The 27,399-nt window shown below is 45.2% G+C and overlaps 2 protein-coding genes across 3 annotated transcripts in view; one reads left to right on the top strand and one right to left on the bottom strand.

The window, feature by feature from the left end:
* LOC119456261 (thioredoxin domain-containing protein-like) lies at positions 1 to 7,993 on the top strand. The gene is made up of 8 exons (XM_037717917.2): positions 1 to 241; positions 336 to 530; positions 615 to 753; positions 829 to 891; positions 977 to 1,072; positions 1,153 to 1,278; positions 2,003 to 2,039; positions 7,824 to 7,993. Exons 1-8 carry the CDS (start codon positions 109 to 111, stop codon positions 7,932 to 7,934), a joined length of 900 nt encoding a protein of 299 aa, XP_037573845.1. The 5' UTR covers positions 1 to 108; the 3' UTR covers positions 7,935 to 7,993.
* The window catches only part of LOC119456259 (uncharacterized), a 24,265-nt gene continuing 4,657 nt past the window's right edge, over positions 7,792 to 27,399 (bottom strand). Inside the window, exons 2-7 of one of the 2 annotated variants that reach the window (XM_037717914.2) lie at positions 23,933 to 24,100; positions 20,860 to 21,041; positions 19,368 to 19,430; positions 17,359 to 17,533; positions 13,147 to 13,325; positions 7,792 to 11,266 (exon numbers count right to left, since the gene is read on the bottom strand). In XM_037717914.2, coding sequence (XP_037573842.1) covers positions 9,470 to 11,266; positions 13,147 to 13,325; positions 17,359 to 17,533; positions 19,368 to 19,430; positions 20,860 to 21,041; positions 23,933 to 24,044 — 2,508 coding nt within the window. In that variant the 5' untranslated portion in view covers positions 24,045 to 24,100 and the 3' untranslated portion in view covers positions 7,792 to 9,469. Of the gene's footprint in view, positions 11,267 to 13,146; positions 13,326 to 17,358; positions 17,534 to 19,367; positions 19,431 to 20,859; positions 21,042 to 23,932; positions 24,117 to 27,399 lie in introns of both variants that reach the window. The other variant, XM_037717913.2, reaches the window with a different exon arrangement.

Raw genomic sequence — 27,399 nt, forward strand, 5'->3', positions numbered from 1 at the left:
CGGCCACCTGCTTCCTCCTGTCTTGTGTCGCGTTGGAAGAAAACGCATGGCCCGACGCCTAGATAGAAAAACACTGTTAAGTTCTCACGTGTATGTAAGGTATTTACCATGTTCCACAGCGTGGTTGTGACACTAACTGTGCTCTTAGCAGCAAAATGCGTGCTCGCTGTTTCCCCGGACTCGGATCTTGAGAAATTACTCATTACTGTTGCAAAACACGATCGCGTGATCGTGATATTCAGTGCGTATTATCATGTTTTTATGAATCATATTGTAGCTATTGCAGTGGAATGCTTCCAGACATTGTAAGTAATGTTTCCCCAACTTCTTTTCAGCGCAAGAGTGCTGCACCTGCACGGAGTGCGTCGAACTTGAACAGATCTTAAATGCAAAACAGCAGGAGCTAAGCGAAGACTATGGAGTTGGTGTTGTGAAAGTGGTTAGCAAACCGCAGATTGAAGAACGTTACGGCGTCACGTCGCGCCCGTCGCTTGTCTTCTTTCGACAATCGGTCCCTGCTCTTTTCGAAGGTTTGGTTTGCGTAAAAACTGTTTTATTGCCCATCTTTCTAATATAGCTGGTTGTGCCTACAGACACATTCTCAATCTTCTCAGGTCGCCACGACCCCGACAGCATACTGGAATGGATCGGCCAGAGCTTGGAGCCTTCAGTAAAAGCTCTGGATGACAATTCTTTTGAGCATCTTACACAGGCTGCGACAGGAGCCACTACAGGCAACTGGCTTGTGGTGTTGTGAGTTGTTCTCGTACAGTTACTAGCCAGCACTTCTTTATATAAAACTTGCTAACATTTGTTTCGACGTAACAGCCACACAGACAAATGCGTGAAAAACGATTTGGCAACTGGCGTGCTGGAGGGGCTATCGTCAAAGTAAGTCATTGCTTGGAACTATATATAACTATAGTTGCACTCAATCCTTGTTCTCCTAATTAATAATTCTCCTCTTTAATTTTAGGGTTAAAGGAACCACAAATGTTGCCAAAGTTGACATTGATCATTCTCCAGGCCTGGTGGAAAGGTTTTCGATCAAGGAATGCCCCACCATTCTTTTGTAAGTGCAGTGATTAAGGAAGCATTTGAAAGTCATGGTCAGTTTCATTTGGCACACACGTTTTAATTTTTCTTTTGCAGCTTCCGGTTAGGTAAAATGTACAAGTACAACCTTAAGAAGCTGGAGATCAAATCATTGAAGAATTTTGTGGATGGCTTGTACAAAAACATGAAGGCCCATCCAGTGCCAGTGCTACAGACACCATTGTAAGATAGTTTCACTCAAGGAGTTTACAGAAAAACCTTCTAGAGTGGATGTCGCATTGTAAAAGTGAAGCCGCAGACATTTTACTATGAGCAGCAACGGCAGCCAGGGGCCATATCCTGGACATGATGTTCTCTGTTCAGGATCGATCACTTTCAGTGGACACTAATTGCCTAGGCCAGCAAGCAGAATGTTTGCTGGATTAAGCATCATCACTCCACTGAGGTGTTGCACCAGATGCTGCATCATACGAAAGTGAAAGCATCCCAGAAAGTGATCAACGAAGGACACAACCCTACCTAGCTGGAGGAAGTGTGTTCTACACACCAGAACTACAGCCAGCAAATCGGGTCTTATGAATCTTCCTTGACATGCATATCATATGTTTTCTGGTGAGCAGTGAATATTGAGACAAATTTAGATTTGTTGACCGTAATACCCAAATTTCACCAACATCAGTGTTTTGGTAGCCATTAAGGGAGTTATTATTCTGAATTTATTCTAGAATACATTTAAAAAAAGGAAAAACACTCATGATCCTAAAAAATTCCTGCTGGCAAGGCCTGCTTGTGCTTGTGCTTGCACGTGGCTTCACTTGTCCTTGCAGGAAGATGTAGAGACTACCACTCTAGAAGTTTTGATAAACTCCTCCTTTGTGCTTGTATCATCTTGTGCTCTTCTGATGCTGTGATCAGCTACTAGAGCCTGTGTTTTCTTACTTTGCAGCGACAAGTTGGTTGAAAAAATTGCAGACTTTCTCAAGGTGAGTTGCTGCCGGTTTATGCACAACCTTGCAACAGTGTGATGAATATTGTGTGGTTTGTGAATTTTTATCAAGCAGCAAAAATGTTGAAAATCTGCTGTCTTAATTGCCGAAAGCACCATACTTCACCGTAGGGCAACATAGGCCAGTTCATTTGACATGACACTGTAGAATTACTTTTTATGAGCAACATTTTTTTTTTTCATATAAGTCATGTGATAGAACCTATCCAACGTTTTTCATGAAGAAAATATAGCAAATGCAACATGACATACCTGGAACAAGTTCAGTGAGCTGTCATGGAAAACATGGGAGTGAGGAACATATTAGCAAGGTTCTAGTTGATATTCAGTTTCTACTGAACTTATATAGAGACCAATAAACTTCAGCTGGATGCTTTCTTGAATGGCTGCTAAAATGTATACAAGCAGCAGCAACTTCATGAGCGGAACCTAGAAAGTGGCCTATAAATAGCTGTCATGTGACGTCACAGATGCAGTTTCCCACCGTGATGGTTCTCCATTACGGTGACTAGGATGACGTCAGTGCATCATATTCACTGCCGTGGGTAACCTGCTTTCATGGAGGAAGGAAAGCTTAGAAGCTCCTGTCCTGCTGGGGCTGTGTTGGAGCCACTCGAGATGCCAACTGCTCACCATGCTGGTTCACCATAATGGCACCCTGGATGACATCACTGCAAGCAGTCTATTGTTCAAATGAGGTTAAACCCTTTGGATAAGGCTAGTATGTCTATATAAGTAAGCTTGCACTCCCAGCATCCTTCCAGTTACATTTATGAATTGCACCCCACCAAGCACCTGCCTTGTGCTATGACAAAATTTTACACACACTAATCACACTGCTGAATCTTACTTAAACACTGTTCTCTGCTTAAATGCTGTACTGTCCACATTTGCATAAGTTCATTGCAGTTGCCTGGCTCAGCCAGCATAACGTTACGTGTTGCACAAGCCTCGGTAGAAACATCATTTAGATTCGCTGCCAGAAGTCATTTTTCCTGTCCTGTCTTTTTTTTTTTTTTCCTCACTACACAGAGTGTCTCAACTATCATGCACCAAGATTTTAAAATATGCAAATGTCACGTAGCTAAACAGAACCAAGGTAATGTTGTTTGCCATTGCTTGGAGATACTCAAATTGTTTTTTGCACTCTGCCTAATTACATAATTAGTCCTAATTAATCAACTTTTCAAATACGTATTATAGTTACATGAAAAGTGTCAAAGAGAAATTTGTAGAGCAACATGAACTCCCGATACAGCTTTCTGTTGCTCAATACGTTCTACATAAAAGTGTTTGCCCCAGCATCAAAGAAGCCTGCTAATGCCCGCAAAATTGCCGCACGACTAACCGCTCAAGGAACTTTGCGTGTATTCGCAGGCTTCTTTCACGCTTGGAAAAACACTTCTGTATAGCACGTATTGAGCAACAGAAAACTGTATCGGTAGTTTTTCACGTTGCTCTACAATTTTCTCATTGACATTTTTCATGTAATTATAATATTTGATAAGTTGATTAATTAATTAATACTAATTATGTAATTAAGCAGAGTGTAAAAAATAATGTATCTCCAAACGACGGCAAACAACATTACCTTGCTTCTGTCCAGCTACGTGGCATTTGCATAGTTTTAACTCTTGGTGCATGATAGTTGGGAGACCTTTAATAAGTTTCTGCATCCCTTCAATAAAATTGACTTGGTAGTCAGCAATGTTCTTGTCTTCATTCTTTTGTCCATATGTAATGTTATGGTGGCCAAACCAATCAATACGCAACTATCCCAGCAAAATACCATGTTAATGTTCATTGCAGGCAGCGAATCTATATAGTCACCAGCAGAAACCTGGCTGGCAACACTCCATATCCTTGCATACCCTGACACTGACCTCTAGATTGTACTGCACTGGAAAAAGTTAATGCTAATGGTTACCAATAAAAGTATTGTAGATTCCACTCAAACAAAATTTGAATAGAATGGAACATTAGTTCCCTATAAGAAAAAAAAAATAGGTTTAAGCAGTGCCTTTAATATTGTTGCGTAATTTTACCAAAAAGTTCGAAATCGTGCTCACATGATAAAAAGAGACAATACCTAGTTACACAGGTAACTTTAAATAAATGTGTTAGGCCTACAGTAGTTACTATATGTGCATAGATACCCTAACTGCAGCATGTCTGTAGATAAAAGCAACTGTATATAGCATAAATGCAGTTAGGTTTACCTTGAAACTAAGCTTTAAGGTTTACCTTGAAACTACCTATAACCTCCTCAGACCTGACAGCAGTTTAGGGTCATAATTGCTTTTCATGTTGGTTCTTATTAGCAAGCTGTAAAACATCATTTTTCTATGTGCCCTTGTTAGACGCTGAAGGCAGTATGTACAATCACGTGAAGAAAGTAACCATGTTCTCATGTCTCTTGTCGTAAAAACCACTATTCTATGCTTAAATAACACCTTTTAGGTCGGCATTTTGACGCTACATTTTGGATTTTCATGTCAAATTGTGGCATTCTAAATGCACTTCACAGGTGCTTTTCATTGTCTGTGACAACACAACGGTCTAGATCAAAATAGTGTCACTTTTTACGAAAGCTGGCGACAAGAATGTGCTTTAACCACTGCCACACAGTTCCGCATGCATCCAACTTTATATCTTGCATGAATATTTTACGCAGTCACTTCCAAGCTAAATTTGAAAAGGGTTGAAGGCAATGCGCATTATAATTCTAGTACAAGAGGGTTCACGAAGATAAAAGGCTTGGTATCACAGCATAATTTCTTATAATGACATGAGAACATCACACATCTCCATCACTGTTTTTAGATAGAGTTCACTAGTGCTAAATTGTAGAGCAGTCTCCACATTTGTAACAAGCAAATGCAAGCTGTGGAAGGCGAAATTACAAAGCTATCAGGTACTAGTGGCTACCATTTGCATAATCTTTGCAGTTTTGTGCTTTATACCAGATCGTTTCACAATGGCTTATGCCACAGGGTTCGGCATGCTTTGGGACAGACTTGTCAAGGTAGTTTCATTCAAGTGGACTAGTGAACGTTAGTTGAATTATCAAAAGGTCTAATCATGACAAGCTTATGATTCACAGGTATAGCCTAACAGGCAATTCAACCTGGCTAGTTGGTGCAATCCTATGGTAGCAGGCAGCACGAAACGGACACAGCATCAAAAAAACACACCATCATTGATACAGTGTACTCGTAAATTTTGCACTGCCCATTACTATGGCCTCACAAGTATAGCCTTGTTTTTCTAGAGTCCACTGTGGAATGTGTTGACAAAAAGGTTACACATACCGACATTAAAACCTTTCTCAGCTGCTAGTAAAGTCATTGAGAAGTGTTTTCACACATACCTGTATGCAAGAGCTATTGCTTAATCACAGTGATGGCACTGTCGGTGCCCAAAATGTTATGTTTGGACCAGCTCTGGGATTAAAACACATGCTCCGCTATGCAGACCAAATTTAGTAACTCCTGTAATGCCCACAGACATTGTCCCGAGACCATTTACAGTGTAGACCGCTTATAACGCAAGTCACCGGAGTCGTGAATATCCGCACTATAACTAAAACAACGATTTTATTGCGATAGCAATTACATGGACACTCCAGGCGCATTTGTAGCTGTTGCCGCAAGGTTCCGTATGAAGTCCAAGGGCAATAAAATCATCGCCGCGAGCCAGTGATCGCGTCTCAATATCGCACACGCAAGGGAGGAAAGCGGGAAGGAAGCACACTGTCTTCCTTCGCAGTGACGGACATGCTTTCGCGCTCTCCCGCCATTGCATCATTCTGCCCGCTCTTCGCGAAGAATGCTGGGATGGGTGGCCGGCGTGGCTTGTTGCACCGGGCAAAATATGAACAGAGCTATTCATGCGCCAGCAACGTTGGAACACGCCTGTCGGCGCGAGACACACCGGTTCTTCGCCACCGTGCCGTCACGGAGCTCGACGTGCGCACTCGCGTTTACGTTGGAGTATATCTGCGGCTTGAGGGGAGCGTTCGCCGTGTCAGTTGACTGCCGAACTTCCAGGCAGCTGCACTGTAACCGGTATTTCGTCTCCCGCAACTGCACTATAAGTGATACGTGTATACATGGAGTGCTATGGGAAAATTAACGGGAGTCTGAAAAGACTGTACTACAGTTAAACCTGCTTATAACAAACCTCCATATAATGAATTCCTGGATATAACGAAGTTTTTCTATTCCTCGCCGTTACTCCATAGAAGCACATGTATTTGAGACCTCTACATAACGAAGTGGCAGCGGGAGACCCCCTCGAAATAATGAATATCCCCGCGGACAACCTAGATTTTGCCCCAAATTTCGTCATTTTTGCACGAGCAGCAACCGGAAGCACCTTCTCCACCGCGACGAAATGCGAAGCGGCGGCATCACGCCTGGCGCGCTGGAATTCACGGCGACTGCGAGGCGAGATCAAGCGCATGTGTGCGTGCATGCGAGCGTGCGCAAGACAGGCCTGCATCCCGGACCCAGCGATCTTGCCGCGGCGGGCGTGACCTTTCCCCCTCCCTTCATTCAAACCTGATCCCGCCGCTTGCTGCAGCTGGCCTAGCCCCCCAAGCCGGCACTCTCCTTTTCCAGTTGATGTTGTCTAAAAAAAATTTTTTTTTTTTCAACGCGCTGGCTGCGCCACTGGTTACTGCCCAAGTCTCTGCGCTTCACTAACCTGACACTAGGTGACACTATACGACGCTACGACACCATCGTGTCGCTCGCTCTTTGTTTCTGACACCTCGCGCTTGTGCGAAACGCGTCCACGCGTCCAGTACCTGGTGCGACATTCCAAGGATGAGAGCTTCGACGAAGAAACGCAAGGTATTGACTCTTGAGGACAAAATGGCCAACTGGACGCAGTTTCTGGAGGCCAAAAAAAGAAGGATGTAGCTGCCAAATTTGGCATCCTAGCTAGTTCTTTGTCCACAATTTTAAACGCGAAAGATGCAATTCGCAGCGCTGTGGAGCGTAGCACGGACGGCTAGATGTTGAATTCATCAACATACGCCAATGTTGACAGAGCGGACATGCGGGCAGGAAACGTACCCATCAGCGGCGCTGTTTTGAAGCAAAAAGCAAGGGATTATGCTTGCATCCTGGGCTGCGATGATTTGAAATGGCACTAACGGATGGCTCGAAGGTTTTAAACACAGGTACGAGATCGTCGGCAAAGTGATCAGTTTCTTTTTCGAATTTTCGTGCCAAACCTGCATATAACGAAATCCTCTTTATAGCGAAGTTTTTCGGGAATTTGTCTATTTCGTTATATCCAGGTTTAACTGTATATCCGCTCCTGCACTATAAGCAGTTAAGTTATAAGTGGTCTATACTGTAAATACTAGATCTTTAATACCAGAGCAAATTGGTTATTAGGCCCAAAATAATTACCCGATCAGTGATTGGTCATTTTACACGACCCGCTGGACATAAGTTGTTTAAAGTTATTCTGGAATCCAGGCAAAACCACACTGTCAACGAGAACCAAGAGTATGTTCTTGGGCGATGGTACCAGAGAAAAACTCTTAAAGAAAGGACATGGTGAACATAAGTGCCATTTCGTGTTTTTCTGTGGTGTCATAATTCAAAAACCCATGCCAACTAGTCCAAATTTCTGTAATTAACTAAGCATACTCACTGTTACGACTCATGGGCTCCTGCAAGCCCGTTACCCTTGGTGCTTTGTACACAAGCAAGCTCTGTTGACACCATGCTTTATTCTTTCATAGGAACACAGAAGAACTGTGATGCTGGGATTTGTGGCATTTTTCTCTGTCACATACACCATATACAAGGCTCTTTCACTTCGAAACACGCAGAAACAAGTAAAGAAGGATTGATCTTTGGACCTGCCTGTGCCTTACTGGCGGCTGTCAGAATAAAAGCTTTGACATGGTCATCCAATTTTTATCTTTGGTTTATAGCACAACCTCTATTGCAAGTTGCCCGGGTATTGTCAAAGGAAGAAGCAAACTTGTATTTTTAATTCTGCAGTTTTACCTGCGAAAACCATGATGAGACACGCCGTAGTGGGGGACTCCTGATTAACTTTGACTACCTGGGATTCTTTCACCTGCACCTAAATCAAAGTACACAAGCGTTCTTGTATTTCGCCCCCATCGAAATATGGCCGGGTTCGAACCCTCCAGCTCAGTAGTGCAATGCCATAGCCACCAAGCTACCACGGCGGGTAACTTGTAACCTTAGAAAGTACATGTTGAAGTCTCAATGTACTTAAAGGGACACTAAAGAGAAAAATATATCCAAGCTGTATTTGTAAAATACAAAAAAAAATAAAAACACTCTTACCAGGAGGCCTAGTAAGCTAGGAAGGACACAAAAACAAAATATGGGTGGCAATGCCGCCTTGAAGTTCCCACACCAACTCACCGCGACGTCGTAGGTTTTGACGGTGTCTGATGAGGCCTATTTAACTTTTTATCAATTGAGATGGATTACATTGTTTTTAAAGAGCCAAAGACTGAACATAGCAAGTTTCGTGACCTTTTACAGAGCCACATCGTCCCAAATAACTAGTTTGAAATCCGTCACACTGATGTATCGGCACTACGGATTCAGCGCAAAATCTAAAATATTGAACTTTGACCTTAATTTTCTCTTCTGTGACAACTTACTACCGTGAAATTGACGAAAATCGATTTTTTTTAAGACACATCAGTATAACCAGTTTGTGTTTCTCTTAAGTGTCCCTTTATATTATAAAACGAAAGGTAACTGTGAGCAGTGCAACTCATTTCCTAAAAGCACCATAAGATCAGCACAATTAATGCATCAAGTATAGCATGAGCTGGACGCTACACATTATGAACAGTAAATAAATGCAAAAAAGCACCACAATACTTAAGTATAACAAATGCATGAGGGGTTGTTCATTAAAACTGCAAACCAACAATCTGGCTGCAGCACACCAGCGTGATAACACTAATTAAAAGCTTTTGAAGCACTATATAGAAATATTTCATCATGTTGCTTAAACGCTAAAATGCTTCAATACTCAAGGAAGGTTGCAGAACAGTGCCACTGCAGCAGTCTGAAACAAACGCAATGTTGGGAGTACTACAATTCTCTTTAAAGCATATGTGATATGGAAGATCCACACAGAGACTCAAGGAAGAGGAGGAGGCAACACTGTGCTGGCATGCTCAACATGGTGGAAATGCTTTCAGCTCCTACGCTGTAAAAAGAGGGTTGGTGGGGGGTCAACAATCCGGCACAGCTGCAGCCATTGTCACCCACACTACTGCTCCTTGCACATTGATGCGCTTCTAGTCACAGGAGGAGCACCCCCACATCTTTAGAGCAAGCAGGTGCGAGCTGGCTAGGGTGTACTGTACAGGTGTGCAGAGGCTGGACGTCAGCATCGTGAGACATTCAGCGATTCATTTTCCACGTCATCACTGCAAAAACGCCTGTTCAGCCACCGAGCCTCTGTGCCCCAAGCGGTTGAGCCAGATGTTGTCTCTGGTGGCGGAGCCACAGTACGTGCCTGTGGCTGTGAAGGGCACGCACAACAGCTACCGGTCTCAAGTAGGAATGTCACTGGGTCCCTGGCCATGGGCAGAGGCGGCAAGCCTTGACGCTTGGAGAGCACCACATACCTCTGCCGCCTCTCCCCCCACGTGAGACACTTTGGCGGCAATGGCGGAGGCACCGCACTGGCCTGACTAGACTCCCCCTCGTAGACATACTCCTCTTCGTCAGGAATGGAGGGGGCTGACGTGGCATCTGAGAGCTGGCTACCATCACTGCCGGTGTCGGCAAAGTCTCGCGATGTCCATGTTTCCTCATCCTCCTCCTCCTCATTGTGGTGTGAAACACGCAAGGAACCCGACGATGCTGTTATGCTGAGGTTGGGCATGGAGTGTGCATGCACTGGGGCCAACACTTTAACACTGGCCGCAGGAACCCAGGAAGGCTCTGTTGTGGGTGCAAGCTGGCTTGTCTCCAACGGCAGCGTCACAACAGTTGGTGTGGCTGTCTCCGTGGCATTGTTGCTGCTCTCCTCAATGGACGTCTGCTTTGGAGGCTTCTCACAGATGACACGGATCGTGTGGCCCAGTTCAGAGATTATGGTGTTCTCCTCCGGCCACTCTAAGGCTGATGCCTTCCTGCCGCGAAGGAATGCAAGGCTTCCACCGTTGCGAATGTTTTCATGCCGCAAAAGACTCAGCCTCCTTGATATGCACAGTGGAATGTTCGACAAGGACTTGAATGGGCTGGGTTGCCGCTTGCGCCGACTGCGAGCAGGCAAAGTGTGGAATACCAGCCCCCCCTTGTGAAGAAAGCAAGGCACCTCAACAATGAATGAGCTGCTCCCCGTTGTTCTGTGCTTCCCGTCGCGTGCCGTTGTTGTCGCCCGGCAGTGTACCTCTGGGAAGTCGCCGCCAATGGTGACCACGACATGCCTCTCGGCTGACGGAGTGCTTCTCTTGGAGGAGCAGCCTTCGCCCTGGAGTGCACCTTCCGCTACGCTGCAGTGGCTTGCTTCCGGTGGAGAGTTTTCCCCACCGAGGCATGCCACGTCTTCCAGGGATGGCGGCTGTGAATAGGGCGGTGGCGGACCCCACAGGTATGCAGGGATCTCCGTGTAGCTGCACGGTGGGTCGGGGAATGCCTGAGGACCATACCGGGTGTTCATCTGGAGATGGTGGAACACTCCATCGTTGGACCGGGTGCGCCGGTGTGCAGCACGCACTGCTGCCGCGGCACTGCGCGATGACACTCCCCGGGCTTCAGCTGCACGCGAACCACCACCATGGGTACAGCCGTTCCGCCACGGGCTCGGCGAACTGCCGGGAGGACCTACGAGCTCAGCAGGCGAGCTGCAGCGCCAGCCATCTCTAACAAGCAGCCGCTCAACTGCGTTGCAACCAGGCCGCGACGAAGAGGAGCGAGTGCCACGACGTGTCCATGGCAGCCACCAGAGCGGCGGGCGACGGCGGCGGAGAGCAGCTGTGCGGCTCCGCGAGGGGCCAGCAACGCTGATAAGCTCTTCAGGGCTGGGGCGATCATGCGAACCCTGCTGGTGCGGTGCCAGCAGCCGGTAGTCAAGCATGTCCCACAGGGGCCATGGGTGGCACATGTCGCCATAGCAGGCGCAGAGGCCGTGGTTGGGATGACGGCGGTACAGCAGCCTTCGACGCAGCTCCAGCTGCGCAATAGGGCACAGCGGGGGTTAATGCTGCCAAGACAACAAATCGAGGCATACTTCATGCAGCATTAAATACAACAGAGCAACGACTGCAGCTCCAGCAATACGGCTAGCAAGTCTGCATATTTGAAGCAACAAAGAGTTTACAAACAACGCTTGGTTTTTTACTTGATTCGCAAAGCACCTTTAATTCAAAGTATTAAATTCTTTAGAATATTCGAAAGTAATGAGTGATGCAGAACACCCTGGACAGGAAAGTAATGCATGGTCACTGCAACATAGGCTTAAATTCCCAAGCATGCCATTGGTGGGCTCTGCCCGTTAGCACGTAAATGCTCGGGGGAAAGCAAACCTTATGGCACTGCAGTTAAGAGCCAGCATCATACAACATACCGGGTGTGTCACGTTACTTGAACCACGGTTTAAAGAGAAGTGGTACACCTTAAGCAATTCAGACCAATACACCATTGGTCTGAATTGCTTAAGGTGTACTGTGTAGTCATCCTGAGTTACTCAGCATATTTTTTGAAGTGGGATTAGTTAACTAAGTAGCTAAGTTCAATAATGCAGAACTTTAAGTACAGTCGACTTCCATAATTCGACCGTGACTCGCCTGACAAATTTGATTGAATTATTAGGCATGTCGAATCAAACAATATGCAGAAAAAAATGCCAAAACACGCTGCTGATTCATTTTGCATAATTTGCCAGAATTTAACACGACCCCAAATCAAACGCATGCCCATTTTCTAGGTGTATAAAGTAGCAAAACTAATGTAGAAATGCCATTAAAGTTCCTAAACAGAGTAGAAATCAAACGTGTGCCTGATTATTTTAGCAAAAAAAATGGCACATCTTGCACATGGCGGCCAATTTCCTAAAGTCAGCTTCGCCTCTATAAACTGGTGTTACGCAGCAAAGCATACAAACGTCGCAAAGGCAGTTTTGATATTGTGTTCGATTGCACCGCGCAGGCAATTTTCCGCCCAATTTTCTTGAAGCAAAAGGTGAGCGTTAGAATTGGGTAAATACCATAATCAGACATTGTGAACTACAGGTGCAAAGAGTGGGCTTGCCGAGATAGCGTGACATCATTTGCACTATCTTTCCATGTGTTTGTGCTATATACTGCGTAATCTTGAGTTTTGGACACATGTTGAAGCGAGAGGCAGACGACGCGTTCGCTCACTGCTGCCAGTGCCTTTCACGATAGTGTCATTCCACTGCGAGCGACACTATCATCTGCGGAGGCGGAGTGGACGCGAAAGTGTGGCTGGCTTCACTTCGCACCACCGATGTGAAGATATCGTCGACACAGCATTGAACCGTACCTTTGGTCGCCAATTCTCAAACTGAATAAAATAAAAAATATTTCTCATTTTAATTAGTTTTTCTCAATAATTTGGAAAATTTTGCAGCCCCTTCCGAGTAAGATAATTCTATCGGTGACTGTACTCATTTGCATAAAAGGTCAAATTTCAATACAACAAAATTTTGATATATCAAAGCAAACTGCCTATTTTACTGACTTAGTTATACTGAGGTTTAACTGTACTTCCACTTTTGAGGGATCCATGCAGTGCAAATGCCTCAAGGGCACAATGGGCATCCTGTCAATGTACTCGGGAACTATGCGATATGAAAACATATCTGACGGGAGATAGCCATTGTTTTCGCTACATCCACCTCTGCCGAATTAGCCAACAAAAGCAAATCAAACGCAATATTCCCAAATGTGATCAATCAAGACGGCCCTGGATATCCAGTGACATTGCAGCACCTTCTCGAGTCATGGCCATGTAAGACATATTTTAATTACCCTGTTCATGTTTCACTTTATGCGGACAGTATGTGCATAAAACCAAAAAGGGGGTGAGAACCTGTTCAAGGTAGACCTTCTTGCGCTCATGGCTGAGCAGCTGGTAGACAAGCATGGAGGAGAAGATGCACACTAGGATGCCAACCACCGAGAGGCCAAAAAGTGCACGTAGACAGCCGTAGAGGCTGCCGTGCACCACCTCGCAGCTGGGCGTGTCGTTGAACACAAACTGGTGCTCCCCTGCACAGAGATGGTTGGGGAACAATCCTGAAGCTTAATACTTTCATGCGGAGAAACTTGTTTTTCAAAGGAAAGTGAATATTTAAGAAAAAACTTTCATGCAGAAACTCCTCTGGAAGTTGTTTAAATATGCGTAAGCATTGGGCCACTTGCTCATCTCCATGCAGCTCGGTGTCGTTATCACTGTTATGAAACTTGATCCAGCCAGTATAAACCCTCATCAACCCTATCGTACTTGATCCAACCCTTAAGAACCCTTATCGGTGCTTATTAACTCTATCAGAATTGCTCCGACCATTATACATTATAAGCCCTTATAGCTCTTCAGCACCTTATCTATCTGCATCAAACCATTATCAACCGTGATGAGACCCATATAACCCCTCATCACTCCTTATCAACTCATTGACTGCTTATCTGTCTGTTGCACGAGGTGAAGCGCTTGAGTCCTCAGAGATCGGTGGCGTTTCGGTCGGCGAAGAAACATCCCAACGAAATGCGCATCTCGCGACCACCGTAACGCATTGGGGATGTGGCATGTATGCAATTAAATTTTTGTAAAATCTGAATTTTCCTGATGTCTACAATGCTCCAAGTCAGCTCTACATGTGGTCCTAGAGATGGCTTTTATTCCACCATCACCAAATCTTTCAACAAAGCCTTTATAGAAACTATTATCCTTTGACATTTGTTTTGTACCACCGGTACAACACATTCATATGGTTCAGATATAATCACCTTCTGCAAACATGGGTGTTTAGCCCAGTGGGTAAGACACTCGGCTTCTGAGCAAGGAGGGGTCGTAGGTTTGAAACTTACCATCGCCAATGTTTTTCATTTTGAATTTATTTTCCTTTATACATTCATTTCTTTATAGTGATTCACCTTACATGACGGACAGACGTACGGACAGGTATCCTCACTGCACAGGCACAGAAATGCTTACACATTTAAATATGGCAAGAGAGCCTAATAAAACATCATTCAACATAGCCAGTAAGTTGTGAAGATTTAATTAAATTCAGGGGTTTTATGTGTCAAAACTATGATATGATTATGAGGCACGCAGTAGAGGGGGACGACCGATTAATTTTGACCACCTGGGTTTCTTTAACGTGCACTAAATCTAACTACATGAGCGTTTTTGCATTTTCATGAGGGCAAAATGAGGCTGCCATGGCCAAGATCGAACCTGCGACCTAAAGCTCAGCAGATTTCAGGTGAAAGATGTGTGTAACAATCACTGTGGAGTGGCTCCCTGAAATACACTTGAAACTACGTACAAAAGTCAAAACTTTGTTAAATAGAGAACAACATATATTGTGTTGCTGTTGCCCCTGCTCATTCTATTTATCAGCATCTTTCACACAACGTTCACATTCAGGTGCTCTTGTAACGGACGTTGAGAGTTCTTCCAGTTCTTTCAGGGGCGTGATCGGAGATCTTTGTTCGAAACACATTCTGTTCAGTTGCTGCAATGTCACAAAGTGGCTGTATGCAAACCTGTGAGAACAGAAGGGAGAGAGCAGCCAATCGGCATGCAAGCGGTGAACCATTCCGTTGCCGCAGCCACCATTTGGATCCAATCCAATCCACCAGACGTGCCATGCGAAGCCGGTCTCATACCGAGCAGATGACTGCTCGAACTTCATATCTCTCGTCGCGTTCTGGCCCTAGCAGACCTCGTAATCAAAATGATTGACAGGAGCGTGTCGTCTTTTTGACGTAACCAAAAAGGACGAACTCCCCGGACACCGCTTGCTGACTGGCTGCTCTCTTCCTCCCGTTGGCACAAATTTTGAATACTGCCACTTTGTGACGTTGCAGCAACCGAACAGAACGCGAACGAACAAAGATCTCCGCTCACGCCCCAGTTGCCCGAGAGGCCACACAACTGTTACATGATGGCAGCATCACACATTTAAACAATGAATTTCAGAGCTGAAAAAGCATTTAACAGGTATCAGTAAAAGAAGCATGAAGCCCCCATCTAGTGTCCAAGTTACACAACATGGCGGTGGCCATTTGCAAACATTGCATGTGCTGCACTGAAATGGTTGAAATGCATACCTGCCAACCTGTGAATATAAAAATTTGTAAAACCCCACAGATCCTACACCGAGGGGGGGGTGGCACGCATTTTTAGATAGTTTGCCCTCAGCACACACCTTTTGAGGGATACACACTTTATTTATCATTGTTATTAATAGCCGTTGGACAGCACACAAGCAGCAGCTAACTCGGAACATCAAGAACTGACAAGCAACATATTGTTTTTAGATCACGATGACTTTTTCGGCAACTATTCTGTTGCCGATATCGCATCAGGAACTAAACTTGCTCGAAGAAGTACTCCTATTGCGTCCTTTCACTATTAGAAGAATTCCAATGGAAGGTCAACATCAATGAACACGAACAACAACAATTGCAGATCAATGAGTGAAGCTCTTTTACGAACATAATTTATTTTTAGTAAATATTGTTGCAACATTCGTAAAATGTTAGAATGCGCCCAAATTCGTAAACTTTATGAACAATTCGGCAGAGCTGGCAGGTATGGAAATGTAATCAGGGTTAAAATAGACAATAAAAATATACTTCAGCAAGATAACTGTAAAATAAGATCAGAGGAAAGTATGTCCTCATACTTACGAGGCCCATTTTTTATCAGCTGAACTTATCTGCAAAACAACCCAGGAAAGCAAAGAAAGCCTTGCTGTTTACATGAAAAAGATGCCAACAACCTCTACATCTCAAGCCTGGCATGGTATCTGAAAGTGGCCCCATACGTTGTTGTGGCAACTAACATATTGCTGCAATTGATAACCTTGACTCTCTGGCATTTGTGTACGGGCCTACTTCACAAGTATGACTGCGTATGACTGCGTGCAGCATTCAGCTGCACACAAATGCCATCATAACAGCCAACCTGCCATTACAAGAAAGTAAAAAGCAACCGCACCAGGCACAGCCTCAAAAGAGACCATTGCTGTACCTGCAACGTTTATAAGTAGCTAGTTCCATCTATACAGGTTAGTACACAGCCAGCATTTTGTTCATCAAATTGCAAGATGTAAAGTTCCAAGGCTACAACTATGAGGATCATGACTGCATGGGATCACGTGATTCCAAGAAATATTGGTACATGGTCAGTTCTTGCATTGCAACTGTCCGGGCAAGAGTTCTGCCCATTCATTTCATATGAGAGCTGTAACAATAGGCCTTGTTATTATTTATCAGTTAGGCAGCTACCAAAAGCTCCAAGGTTTAGAAAGGTATGCACTAATCATATGTCAAAACTGCGATCCTTGCGATCAGGGCTTTATAGTCAATTTGTACCAGCACTGCCAGAAGCTACGTACTTGCTTGCTCAGACCACTGTTGATTTTGCTTTGTTAACCACAAAACTTGCCCTCCATTTCATTTCAGAACACCCAGTTGAGTATTAGCACATTTGGGTTTTATTTCGCAGCTTATACTTACCTTCATTTTTAAGCGTTCATTTTAAAACTACCATGCACGTTGAAAGAAAAAGCCTCTTTTTCAGAACAAGACTTCTACTGCAACATTTTGTCTGAATTTAAAATATGAAACACACAAATGAAATTTTTTTTTTTCAAATCAGGGGCCATGCTCTCTATCGATCACTTTCGGGGACACATACATTTCTTCATGGCATAACGTCCAGTGCAGCACCTCAACAGGCATCCTGCCTAGCACTCGAAAACTATGCGACATGAAAATAAAACAGACGAGATATGCGCCACTGTTTTCGTCACATCTCCTTCTGCTGGCTTAACCATCTGGCGCACACTCAAAAGTGATTGGTTCGCAAAAGTGATCGTCCAGAATACGGCCCTGTGGCATTCATGCACAAAGATCTGGAGAAAAAAAAAAGGGGGGTAAAAAACGCACTTCTTTAGGAGAGAAACTGGTAATTACAAGATTTAATTAAGTGAACTCAACACTAAACACCGAGAGCCATATTTAGTGGCTTTGGGTAATCGCTTTATGAGGGAACAGCATTGCTCACCATCCTGAGCAGGCGACTCTGCAATAGCCGACAAGCACATGCAGGCCCTGTCCTTAGACGAGTAGTCACATTTATGTAGCGTCTGCAGTCGGTTCATGTGCACCACTGTGGTGGTGACCGTGATGACCACACAGAGGAGCACACAGGTGAGGCAGCAGCCACCAGCAAACTTCACCTGGACCAACAGAAAGCGAGCATTACTTAGAATGTGCAAGGACGATGTACTGGACAGGCGCAGAGATAAAAAAGCCCACAGAGCTGTAGAGACAGGTGACACAGTCCTGTTCAGCGATGCTGAAAATGAACTGCAAGAAATTACTTGAACCAGTAAAGTCTAAGGGTATATTTATGAATTACTATGCAAAATTCATATGCAAGTTCATAATTGGTAGCCTGCCTCTTGAAGTTGTGCCGGCGTATATTTATTTAGGTCAAACAGTCACAGGGGACTGAAATCATAAGGAAACTTCAAGACAAATAAAAATGGGTTGCAGCAAATATGGTAGGCACTCTCAATTGATGAACAGCGACGTACTGTTGTCCTTGAAAAAAAAAAAGTATACAATCAGACCATTCCACCAGTACTGAGCTTTAGCACTGAAACTTGGAAGATGACAAAGAAACTTAGGAAGAAACTAAGAACCACACAACGAGCAATAGAAATGACTATATGTTTATCGCTAAGAGACAGAAAGATGGCAGTACGAATGCAAGAGTAAATAAGAGTACTTGATAGTCTAGGTGAGATGAGTCTGGGATTTCAAACATGCCCTTGGGACAAGGGAACAACAATGCAGTAGTGGGAACAATCAAAAGGGCATTTATTGCGCCTTTTATACACCAATCCAGCCAGCCGAACTACTACCAATAGAACATGCGAATGGGCGTTGATGAATTGGGAAAGTCCGACTCACTGTGACAGGACATCGAGTGAATATTTTCGCCCCCATGCTGGACACCAATGCCTAATCTCTCGCGTGTACAGTCACACGAACGGTGGCTCATTCGAATGATTGTGTTCATCTATCCTGGTGTCCAGCTCCAGAGCCTTTCATAGGATGGTCCCGTGAAGTGTGCCAGCGGGCTCGCGAAACGTTCGTGCACCAAGCCGATACCCAGTCAAAAAGGAAGGGGCTACTCCCTCTTGAACCCTAGTAACACTGCTGTTAGGTGGCATTAGCAGCGCAACACTCACGCCATCTTTCGTACAATTCTGCAACTACACCTACCGCTGGTGGCACACAGCCACACAGGGAAGCCTGATTACAGGAGACACAAGCCATGCAGGGAAAACAGTATCAGGGGATGCACGAGAGTCGAGCGTCCCCACAAGAGGGAGTAGCGGGGTTGAGCAGACCATGTAACGTGTAGAGCAGATAAGCGGTCGTCAATAAGAGTAACAGAATATGTTGTTGCCAAGGGAGAGAAAAACGCAGTTGAGGATGACAGAGGATTAGATGGTGTGATGAGATTAGGAAATTTGCAGGCGTGGGAAGGAATCACCTGGCACAAGATGGAGATAACTGGTGATTTCTGGGCGAGGCTTTAATATTGCAGCGGACATGAGTGAAATAGGCTGGCGATGATAATCATTGTTTGTGAACATATTTGTGCTTACACAGTCATACACAGCAAACAGCTGTGTTAAAATTTCAATTCAGTGCAATCCTGAGCAATCACATGCAATCTTATGCAAAACCTACACTATCCTGCACAATTCTGCATGAAGTTAATGGCAGTGTGTCACAGTATGCTACACAACTTTATGTGCACAATTTACCAGTAGGCACACAAATTATGTGCTGCACATGCAGATACCTATAAAGTACTCGGCTGACTAAAAAAAAAACATGTAATTTGACTGGTGACTCTTATTTACAAGTGAACCTGAACAAGGACAGTACTGCTATTTGCTAGTGAACAATACTAAGAGAAATCCTTATTATATGCAAATTACCCGCAGCATAATTTCGCCTTCAGACCAACAAGAATGACTGTGGCATACTCACCAGGTAAGTGTACCGGTTTCTACGCTTGGCAAAGCACATAACCATAAGTCCAGTCAGAATTAGCTGGAAAAAAAAAAAGAAGAAATGGGTGAACACACTTAGCACACAATGGAAATAGTGCAACAGAAGCACACACAGCACTGAATAAAAATATCCCAGTAGTTTCTACTAAGTAAAATAAAATTTTAAAAAATGGTAGCACACATGTAGCATACACACCAAATCACAAATATCTAATATCGTAGAGTAATATTTTTAATGCACTAGGCCTGACCACCAAGCGTTTGAGCTTTGGAAAGAAGTCAACCCTACCCATTTATGCAACATTTTGTAAGTGGGCTTATGAACTGGCTCAACATGACACAAAGGTGATGGTAGGACATAGTCAGAAAGAGCTAAATGTCGAAATCATGTGGCCCCACTTGCAGATGACATGACGAAGCTAAGCAGAAACAATATGTACAATAAATTAACAGCTCAACAGGCCTTTATTTATCATGTAATTTCCATTGCTCTAAGCCCTTTGGTGTGGTTGTATAAAGAGACTTAGCGCCAAAGAGAAACACCAAATAAGTTTAACTGATAATGTATTCTTTCAAACCTCTAATTTCGAATCATACTTTTGCGGTGATAGGTTCATTATTAGAACATAAAATTAAGTTCAATGGCTAATTTTTCATATTCCGCACGGAAACACCAGCGCCAGTGCATCAGTGTGATGTCACAGATTTCAGAGTAAGTTAAAATTAAAGTCTGAGGTTATACGTGCCAAAACCTTGATTTAATTATGCGAGAAACTCCTGATTAATTTTGACCACCTGGCGTTCTTTAACGTGCATCCAATGCACAGTACATGAGCATTCTTGCGTTTCACCCCCATCAAAATGCAGCTGCCACGGCCGGCATTCGATCCCGAGCCCTCGGGCTTAGTAGCGCAACGTTTTAACCACTACGCCACCACAGCGGCTAAGATTTCAGAGTATTTGTATGTGGGCTGCTGTGGCACAGTAAAGGTTCTCGAAATTTGCTGAGTTCAGTCTTTGGCTCCGTTGGAATATGACGCAGTTCATCTTTGCCAATAAAGAATTAACTAGACCCGAGTAGACACCATCGAAACCCATGACATTACGTCAAACTGGTGCGGGAACTCTGAAGCAGCATTGCCACTCGTCTTTCGTTTTTGCATCTTTTCTGGCTTACCAAGCCTCTTCTTTCAGTAAGAGTGGCTTTTTTTGGTATTGTAGAAGTCTAATTTACCCCTATTAAAGCTTTAATAACTTTAACTAATATCCAATTTGGACTTTCTTTTTTCTTTCTCAGAGCCAATCGCAACCTTACATATGTGCAAACACAGTGTGCCCATCTAGAAGCACTATCAAAGCGCTCACTGAATTCGGTGATCCCCTGCACAATGTTGGACACATTTCATGCTTAACAATGTTTAAATCGCACTAGCTGTACTTGTCCAATACAATAAAATCCTTGTGCTTACCACCGCAGCAGGTACATAGGTGGGTATGGTCTCGAAAAACTGCAGGGATGAAGTGTACGACTTCAAAGTGAAGTAGATGGCGATGAATAGCACCCCAACAAAGACAGCAGAACCACCGCACACCAGGCAGAGGATGACATACTTGCGCAGCCATATCAGCCATAGGGATGACCTTGCATCAGCTGCATGCAAACAAAGCCTCCAGCTCCAATTTCTGCAGCTAGATAGACTCCTCCAACACTAAGCCAAGAGCCAGCCACCTTGGCAGAAAAAAAATGGCTTGCACCTACCACACCTTTCAAGCCCAGACAAGCCACTAAACAGAATGACATTATTAACGACACAGTATCACACCAAGTACAGTGTAGTACCCAGTGTAGCACCAAGTACAACGTAAGTCACCGGAGTCGCGAATATCCGCACTATAACCAAAACAACAATTTTCAAGGCCCGAACATATGCAAAACATGTGCACCGAGCCACCACGCGTATGCGACAGTCGAGGAATGCGGCTACAACATTTGCATTGAATATACAGTCGTATCTCGTTAATTCAAACCAAATCGCGCGGCGGTGCCTCCAACCGGCATTGCTCCGGTACCGCCATAGAGTAAAAGCTTAGGAGAGAAGACCCCTCAATGTCGCGCGCGAACAAAACAAAAAAAAGAAAAAAAGAACGCGGCGGAAATTTCACCCTCTCTAAAATGGCAAGGTCGCCGATTCTGCATTGCGCCGGAACATGCGTGTACATGCCGACACCTCAGCCACGCTACCGTAGCCACGCGTAGAAAATGGCAGTGAACCCTGCTTTCTCCTTTATGCTTCCTCTACTTTTTAGTCACGTGTTGACCTTGCACGCTGCGGCTACGGCGCAGAGGGAAGCAGTGGCGCTGTCCCAGGCCGGCCAACGAAACTGCCCACGCCGGTAAACGACCGCTTCCCGATAACGGCAGAAAACGAAACTGCGGGGAGTTGGCGCCGGGCTGGCTGGAGTGGCGGCAGGCGCACACGATGACAGTCGAAAGTGAGGGTGCTGTGAGGGAGGGCGAGGGGAGCCACCGAAGCGGCGGAGTTGCCGAGGCGAAAACCGCTTCCCTGCCGCCCCCCTCCCTCACATTCCGCGGTCTCCTTCGCCGTGATGTGCCGGCGCCACCCGCTCCCTGAAGTTTCGTTTACTGCCGTTATCGTGAAGTGAGCATTGGCCGGCATTGGCAGTTTCGGGGCGCTCGCTCGCTATGCGCGCCGTGATATTTCACGACTCGCACTCAAGATTCTGGTTTCAGCCTCACTGGCTGTTCGTTCGCACCACGTGCCCTTCTCCTCCACTTCGTCTCTCTTTCTTCCTTGAGCACTCCTTGGGGCGCCCGTTTGAGGGGAGCATTCGCCGTCTCCGCTGACTTCCGTACTCCCAGGCAGCCGCACTGTAACCGGTATTTCGTATCCCGCAACTGCACTATAAACGATACGTGTATACATGGAGTGCTATGGGAAAATTAACGGGAGTCTGAAAAGACCGCACTATATCCGGTCCTGCACTATAAGCGGTTACGTTATAAGTGGTCTACACTGTATAATTTTGGAAATGTGAGCTTGCTTGGCAGAAACTTTAGGATGATATTATACACCAATTGTTTTCAAGTTACATTTCACTCTAATGATTGTATGTTTCTTGATCATATAAAATTAGGATACAACAGACATTTCACATCATTAAGACTCTTCTGTATTACACTTATATGCACTACAAAAAAAGAAGCAAAAGAAACAGCAGGCCTCAGTGATTCCTCTGACACAGAACTCATTTACTGCATACATGAGCAATAAATGGAAAAAAACTCAAATGAGCTCAGGACGGACATACTGGTCAAACTGACACAGCAAGCCGATTTTTTAGCTCTTAACTGCTGTCCCAGTAAAAGAAACATCATAGAACAGTTCTCAATGCTGCTGTTCGATAATTCCAGGTCATATACACGTAGAGATAACTGTTTCACACCTTCATAAAAGAGTGGAAGACCACATACTGCCATAACAGTGAAAAGGTTTCAATTTTCAACCAGCACTACATCAATGGCATACAGGATTGTAAACCATAATTTGAAATTACATTAGCAGTACCTGCCATGGTTTTAGAGTGCAGCTCTTAATGGCTCGTTCCTGTGGCGAGCGTCGGTGGCGTAACCGAACAAACAAGCACAACAGCAAAGGGTGAAAGAGAAAAGCAGTGCCGACGATCGCTACGAGATGGCGCCAGAGTACCACGCGTCTGTCCATTTATCTTTCTTCGGTCGCTGCGTTTCATCGGCTAACAAATGCTAAACGTTGTCCCTCGACGCACGATGTACCTGCACGTATGACAAGTTTCTCGAATGTTATCGATAGTTCTATCCGTCGGCTGTCATAACGAAAGCTTTTTGTAATCTAATTGTATACGCAACGCGAAATATGTAGTGCTTTCTGGAAGCCACGCGGGCACCAGCGATTACTCTAGAACCGTCGATGAGTCATGCATAAAAGCTGACACAAACCACAGATCAGATTTTCGACGATCGCCGACTCTGCTCGCCGCTATCATTGTGCTTGAGTGTTACTAGTTTTGCACCGCTTCTCTCCGTCTGAAATGTGCCCCACGAGACAATAAATCGCGAAATGAAAACACATATAGAGATGCGCTCAAATTTCACATTAGGGAGTACCATAATCGCCTGTGAATTTTTTTTTTAAGGATCGGTAACAATAAGCCTTCAAAGGTACAGGACACAAAGGACTGGTTGATTAACTCATTTTGTGTCAAGAATAAGTAAATCCATCAATTTGTTTCCAATTTTCTACACTAGATGATGGTGTTTGTCAATGTCGGGGCACTGTACAGCTGTTCACCCATTTCGAAGGGTAAAGCCACATATTATCATCATCATCATTGGTGGCATTGTGTGCAGTCTTTCTCTTTATTATGGGCTGCTTGAATTCTTTCATTGGAAACATGGCAAGTCTGTGCACATTTCTGGAAAATTAGGTTCCCTTTCTTCTCATTTCCTGTGGCATGGAAAAGGTTAAATCGACCGGCACTTGCCATGTCTGTGCATCGAGGAGGCATTCAGTGAAGAAGGCTCGTGGCCATGGCGGCAGAGGAAGGGCTGCGCCAAGGGCAGGGCCCTTTCAGGTGGAAGAGGCGAGGTCTCCATGTTCAGCACAGGGCAGGAACCACCAGCAGCTGCACTGGGCCAGCTCTCTCTGCCCCCTGCCGAGAGCACAAACTGCTTCCATCAGAACTCCCATTTGATAGTCACCTACTGCAGATGTGCTGGGCTCGTCAGCATCATTTACAGGCTGTAACTAAAGCTCTAGCCATTGGATGTCTCCTTTAAAATATTTGACTATTATAACGAAAAGTAGGCACAGAGGGCATTCAGTTGACACAGGACAGAAATACTTGACGATCTGTAGAAGAAGTCCTTGTCCTTAACATTTGTTAAATTACTTCAGAAATTTCCCTGACCATGTTGATTAGCAGAAACCTGCTATTAAGAAAAAGTCGAACTTCTTTCATTTTTTATTTGACACCCTAACCAAGGTGCTGACAACATTCTTACATTATCATGAATTTCGCAGTATTTTTGTGCACTTGGGTCTTTTTTACGCAGAAAAAGAAAAATAACATTACAACTTTTCAAGTCGAAGTTTCATTTATTACTAAATGCAACAGAGCTTTCTGTTGTCCTTTGTTATCATCATGCAAATAACTAACCTTCACATGACACCAAATTTACGTTGTTAGGAGGAGCTCATGTCAGAATGTCAAGGAGGTGTCAGTTCCTGCCCTTTGTTCTATGTCGTTTCAATGATGACTGACAGCAATTGATGTTGCAAAGCAACATCCTGACTGAGCTGCAGTGGAGGGCACCAGGTTAATTTTGAGTCCTTGTGGTTTTTTTAATGAGAACATGAGGATGGTGTCCTCATCTGGTTGTAACAAGGCGCCACTCTTGGTGAAAATCAGCAGTATGCAATTCCAGCCTAAAGCTTAGTGGTCCAGCTAAACTTAATATTGTGGCCTGCGAGAGGTAGGGGCAGAGGTACCCAGGGCATTCACGGAGCTGCTCGCAGGTCAGTCGAGCCTCCTTCTCCTCTTCTCCAACCTTCTGCTAGCGCCGTTTAATATTTTTCTTCAGTGTCATACCTCATTGCCTGCATATGGTGACGTAAGCTGACATACTTGGGCAACATCAAACAAGTGTCTGCAACTGTCCAGCTCCTTGAACACTGTCATATGCCAAAGTGTGTGACAGACAGCATATTCGAAAGCTTTAGTGTTCACAGCCCACTGAGCACGAGGTCGCGGGATCGAATCTCGGCCACGGAGGCCGCATTTCGATGGGGGCGAAATGCGAAAACACCCGTGTATTAAGATATAGATGCATGTTAAGGGACCCCAGGTGGTCCAAATTTCCGGAGTCATCCACTATGGCGTGCCTCATAATGAGATCGTGGTTTTGGCACGTAAAACCTTATAATTTAATTTAGTGCTCACAGCCCAAAATTGCAGCATGCAGGGCTCTTACTCAAAACTGCATAAGAAGGTCAAAAAGAATGTGCACACCAGGGCAGCCGGAAGGACTACAAAAGGTTGTGAGCAGCTTGAGCCAATGTGTGAAGCAGTGACACAACCACACCTAGCTCAATTCTGAAAATTCACCTACCCCCCCCCCCCCCCCCCTCTTTTGTGGTCTCATCCTTCTCATGCCCATGTCGTGCCTTGATATATACACAGCCAAGATAGTGAATTTTGTCCCTTCTTTGTCATCCAGAAACAGCTTTTTTTTCTGATATCTCGGAGGCAGGGATTTGAGACAGTACCATTTTGATCCACTCCTAGGATTCAGGTACATACCCTGTGGTTGCTATGCAATTTTTTTTTTCTTTTCAATACCTTAATATATATCATATTAGAATCTGCAAATATGCACATTCAGCATCACATCATAAACTTGGCAATGAGTCCTTCAAGCACAGAAGACTTCTATTAGAATGAACACTCAAAACCTGAATTTTCAAGATATGCTAGGCAGTACACAAATATTGGGTTGATTTTCTATTGACTTGCAGTGGCTGCCAAGCTTCAGGGCAGTGGTTGCGGTCAACAGGCTCTTTAGCTCGTCGTCTTCACGTTGAGCAGCTGCCTAAGTGGAGAGATCAACCTGCTGTGTGGACACAATGGCATTTATAGGGTTCCGGGAAAGGGCGTCTGCCACCTCGTGGTCGCCCCCCTTGACGTGGCGGATGTCTTGTCGTGAATTCAGATATATATGACATGTGGCGCGATTCCTGCGCGCCACCGTCGGAGCTTAGCGAATGCAGGGCGTAGGTAAGCGGCTTGTGGTCAGTAAGGACGAAGAATTCTACGCCTTCCAGGAAGTGGCGAAAATGTCGGATGGCCGCGTACATGGCCAGCAGTTCTCTCCCGAAAGTACTGTAGCGGCGCTCAGGGGGGTTCGCTTCCTCGAGAAAAACGATGTCAGGCACCAGATTCCATCGACGAGCTGCTGTAAGACAGCACCGACGGCTGTGTCGGAGGCATTGACCATCACACACTGCGGAATGCCGAGCCTTGGGTATGCAAGGAGTGCGGCGTTTGCCAGGGCGTCCTTGATCTTGCGGAAGGCTTCGCTTGGCTCGTCATACCAGGAAAGAGTGTCCGAGCAGTTTCGTGAAGTGGCCAGCAGATTGTGAAGAGGTTGGTGGATTTGGGCGCAGTGGGGATGAAAGGGCAGTAGAAATTCACTAAACCCATAAATTGTTGCAGCTGGCGCTTTGTATTTGGCTGTGGGAATCCTTGCACTGCTTCAACCTTGCTGGGATGAGGCCGAACTCTTGAGCTAGAAATTACGTGTCCTAGGAACGACAGCTCAGGTACACCGAGCTCGCATTTGGCCATGTTCACGACTACCCCGTGCTCGACTAAGCGCTGGAAAACGATGCTCAGGTGCTTTATATGCTCTTCTGGTGTGCCGCTTGCAACTAACAGGTCATCAAGGTAAGCGTCGCAGAAGTTGAGGCCGCGTAAGGCGCTGTCCATGAATCTCTGGAAAGTCTGACCTGCGTTTCGGAGGCCAACGGCACCCGAAGGAACTCGAATAGTCCGAAGGGCGTCGCGATGGCTGTCTTCGGGACATCCTCCGGAGTAACGGGAATATGATGGTATGCCCTCACTAGGTCTAGCTTTGAGAAAATGGTAGCACCGTGCAGGCTCATCGTGATGTCATGGATATGCGGTACCGGGTACCTGTCTGGTGTCGTAACCCGGTTTAGCGCCCGGTAGTCTCCACATAGGCGCCAGTCTCCCGGTGTTGACTTTTAGGGACCATGTGAAGTGGAGATGCCCAGGGGCTTGACGAGGGCCTGATGAACCCCAGTTCCAGCATGTGGTCGAATTCTTGCCGGGCGACTGTCAACTTCTCTGGGCACAGGCGACGAGGCCGCGCGTGCACGGGCGGGCCACTGGTGGAGATGTAGTGGCATACCGAGTGCTACGCCGCAGAG

This window comes from Dermacentor silvarum, chromosome 6, assembly GCF_013339745.2.
Source record: "Dermacentor silvarum isolate Dsil-2018 chromosome 6, BIME_Dsil_1.4, whole genome shotgun sequence".
NCBI classification, from domain to species: domain Eukaryota; kingdom Metazoa; phylum Arthropoda; class Arachnida; order Ixodida; family Ixodidae; genus Dermacentor; species Dermacentor silvarum.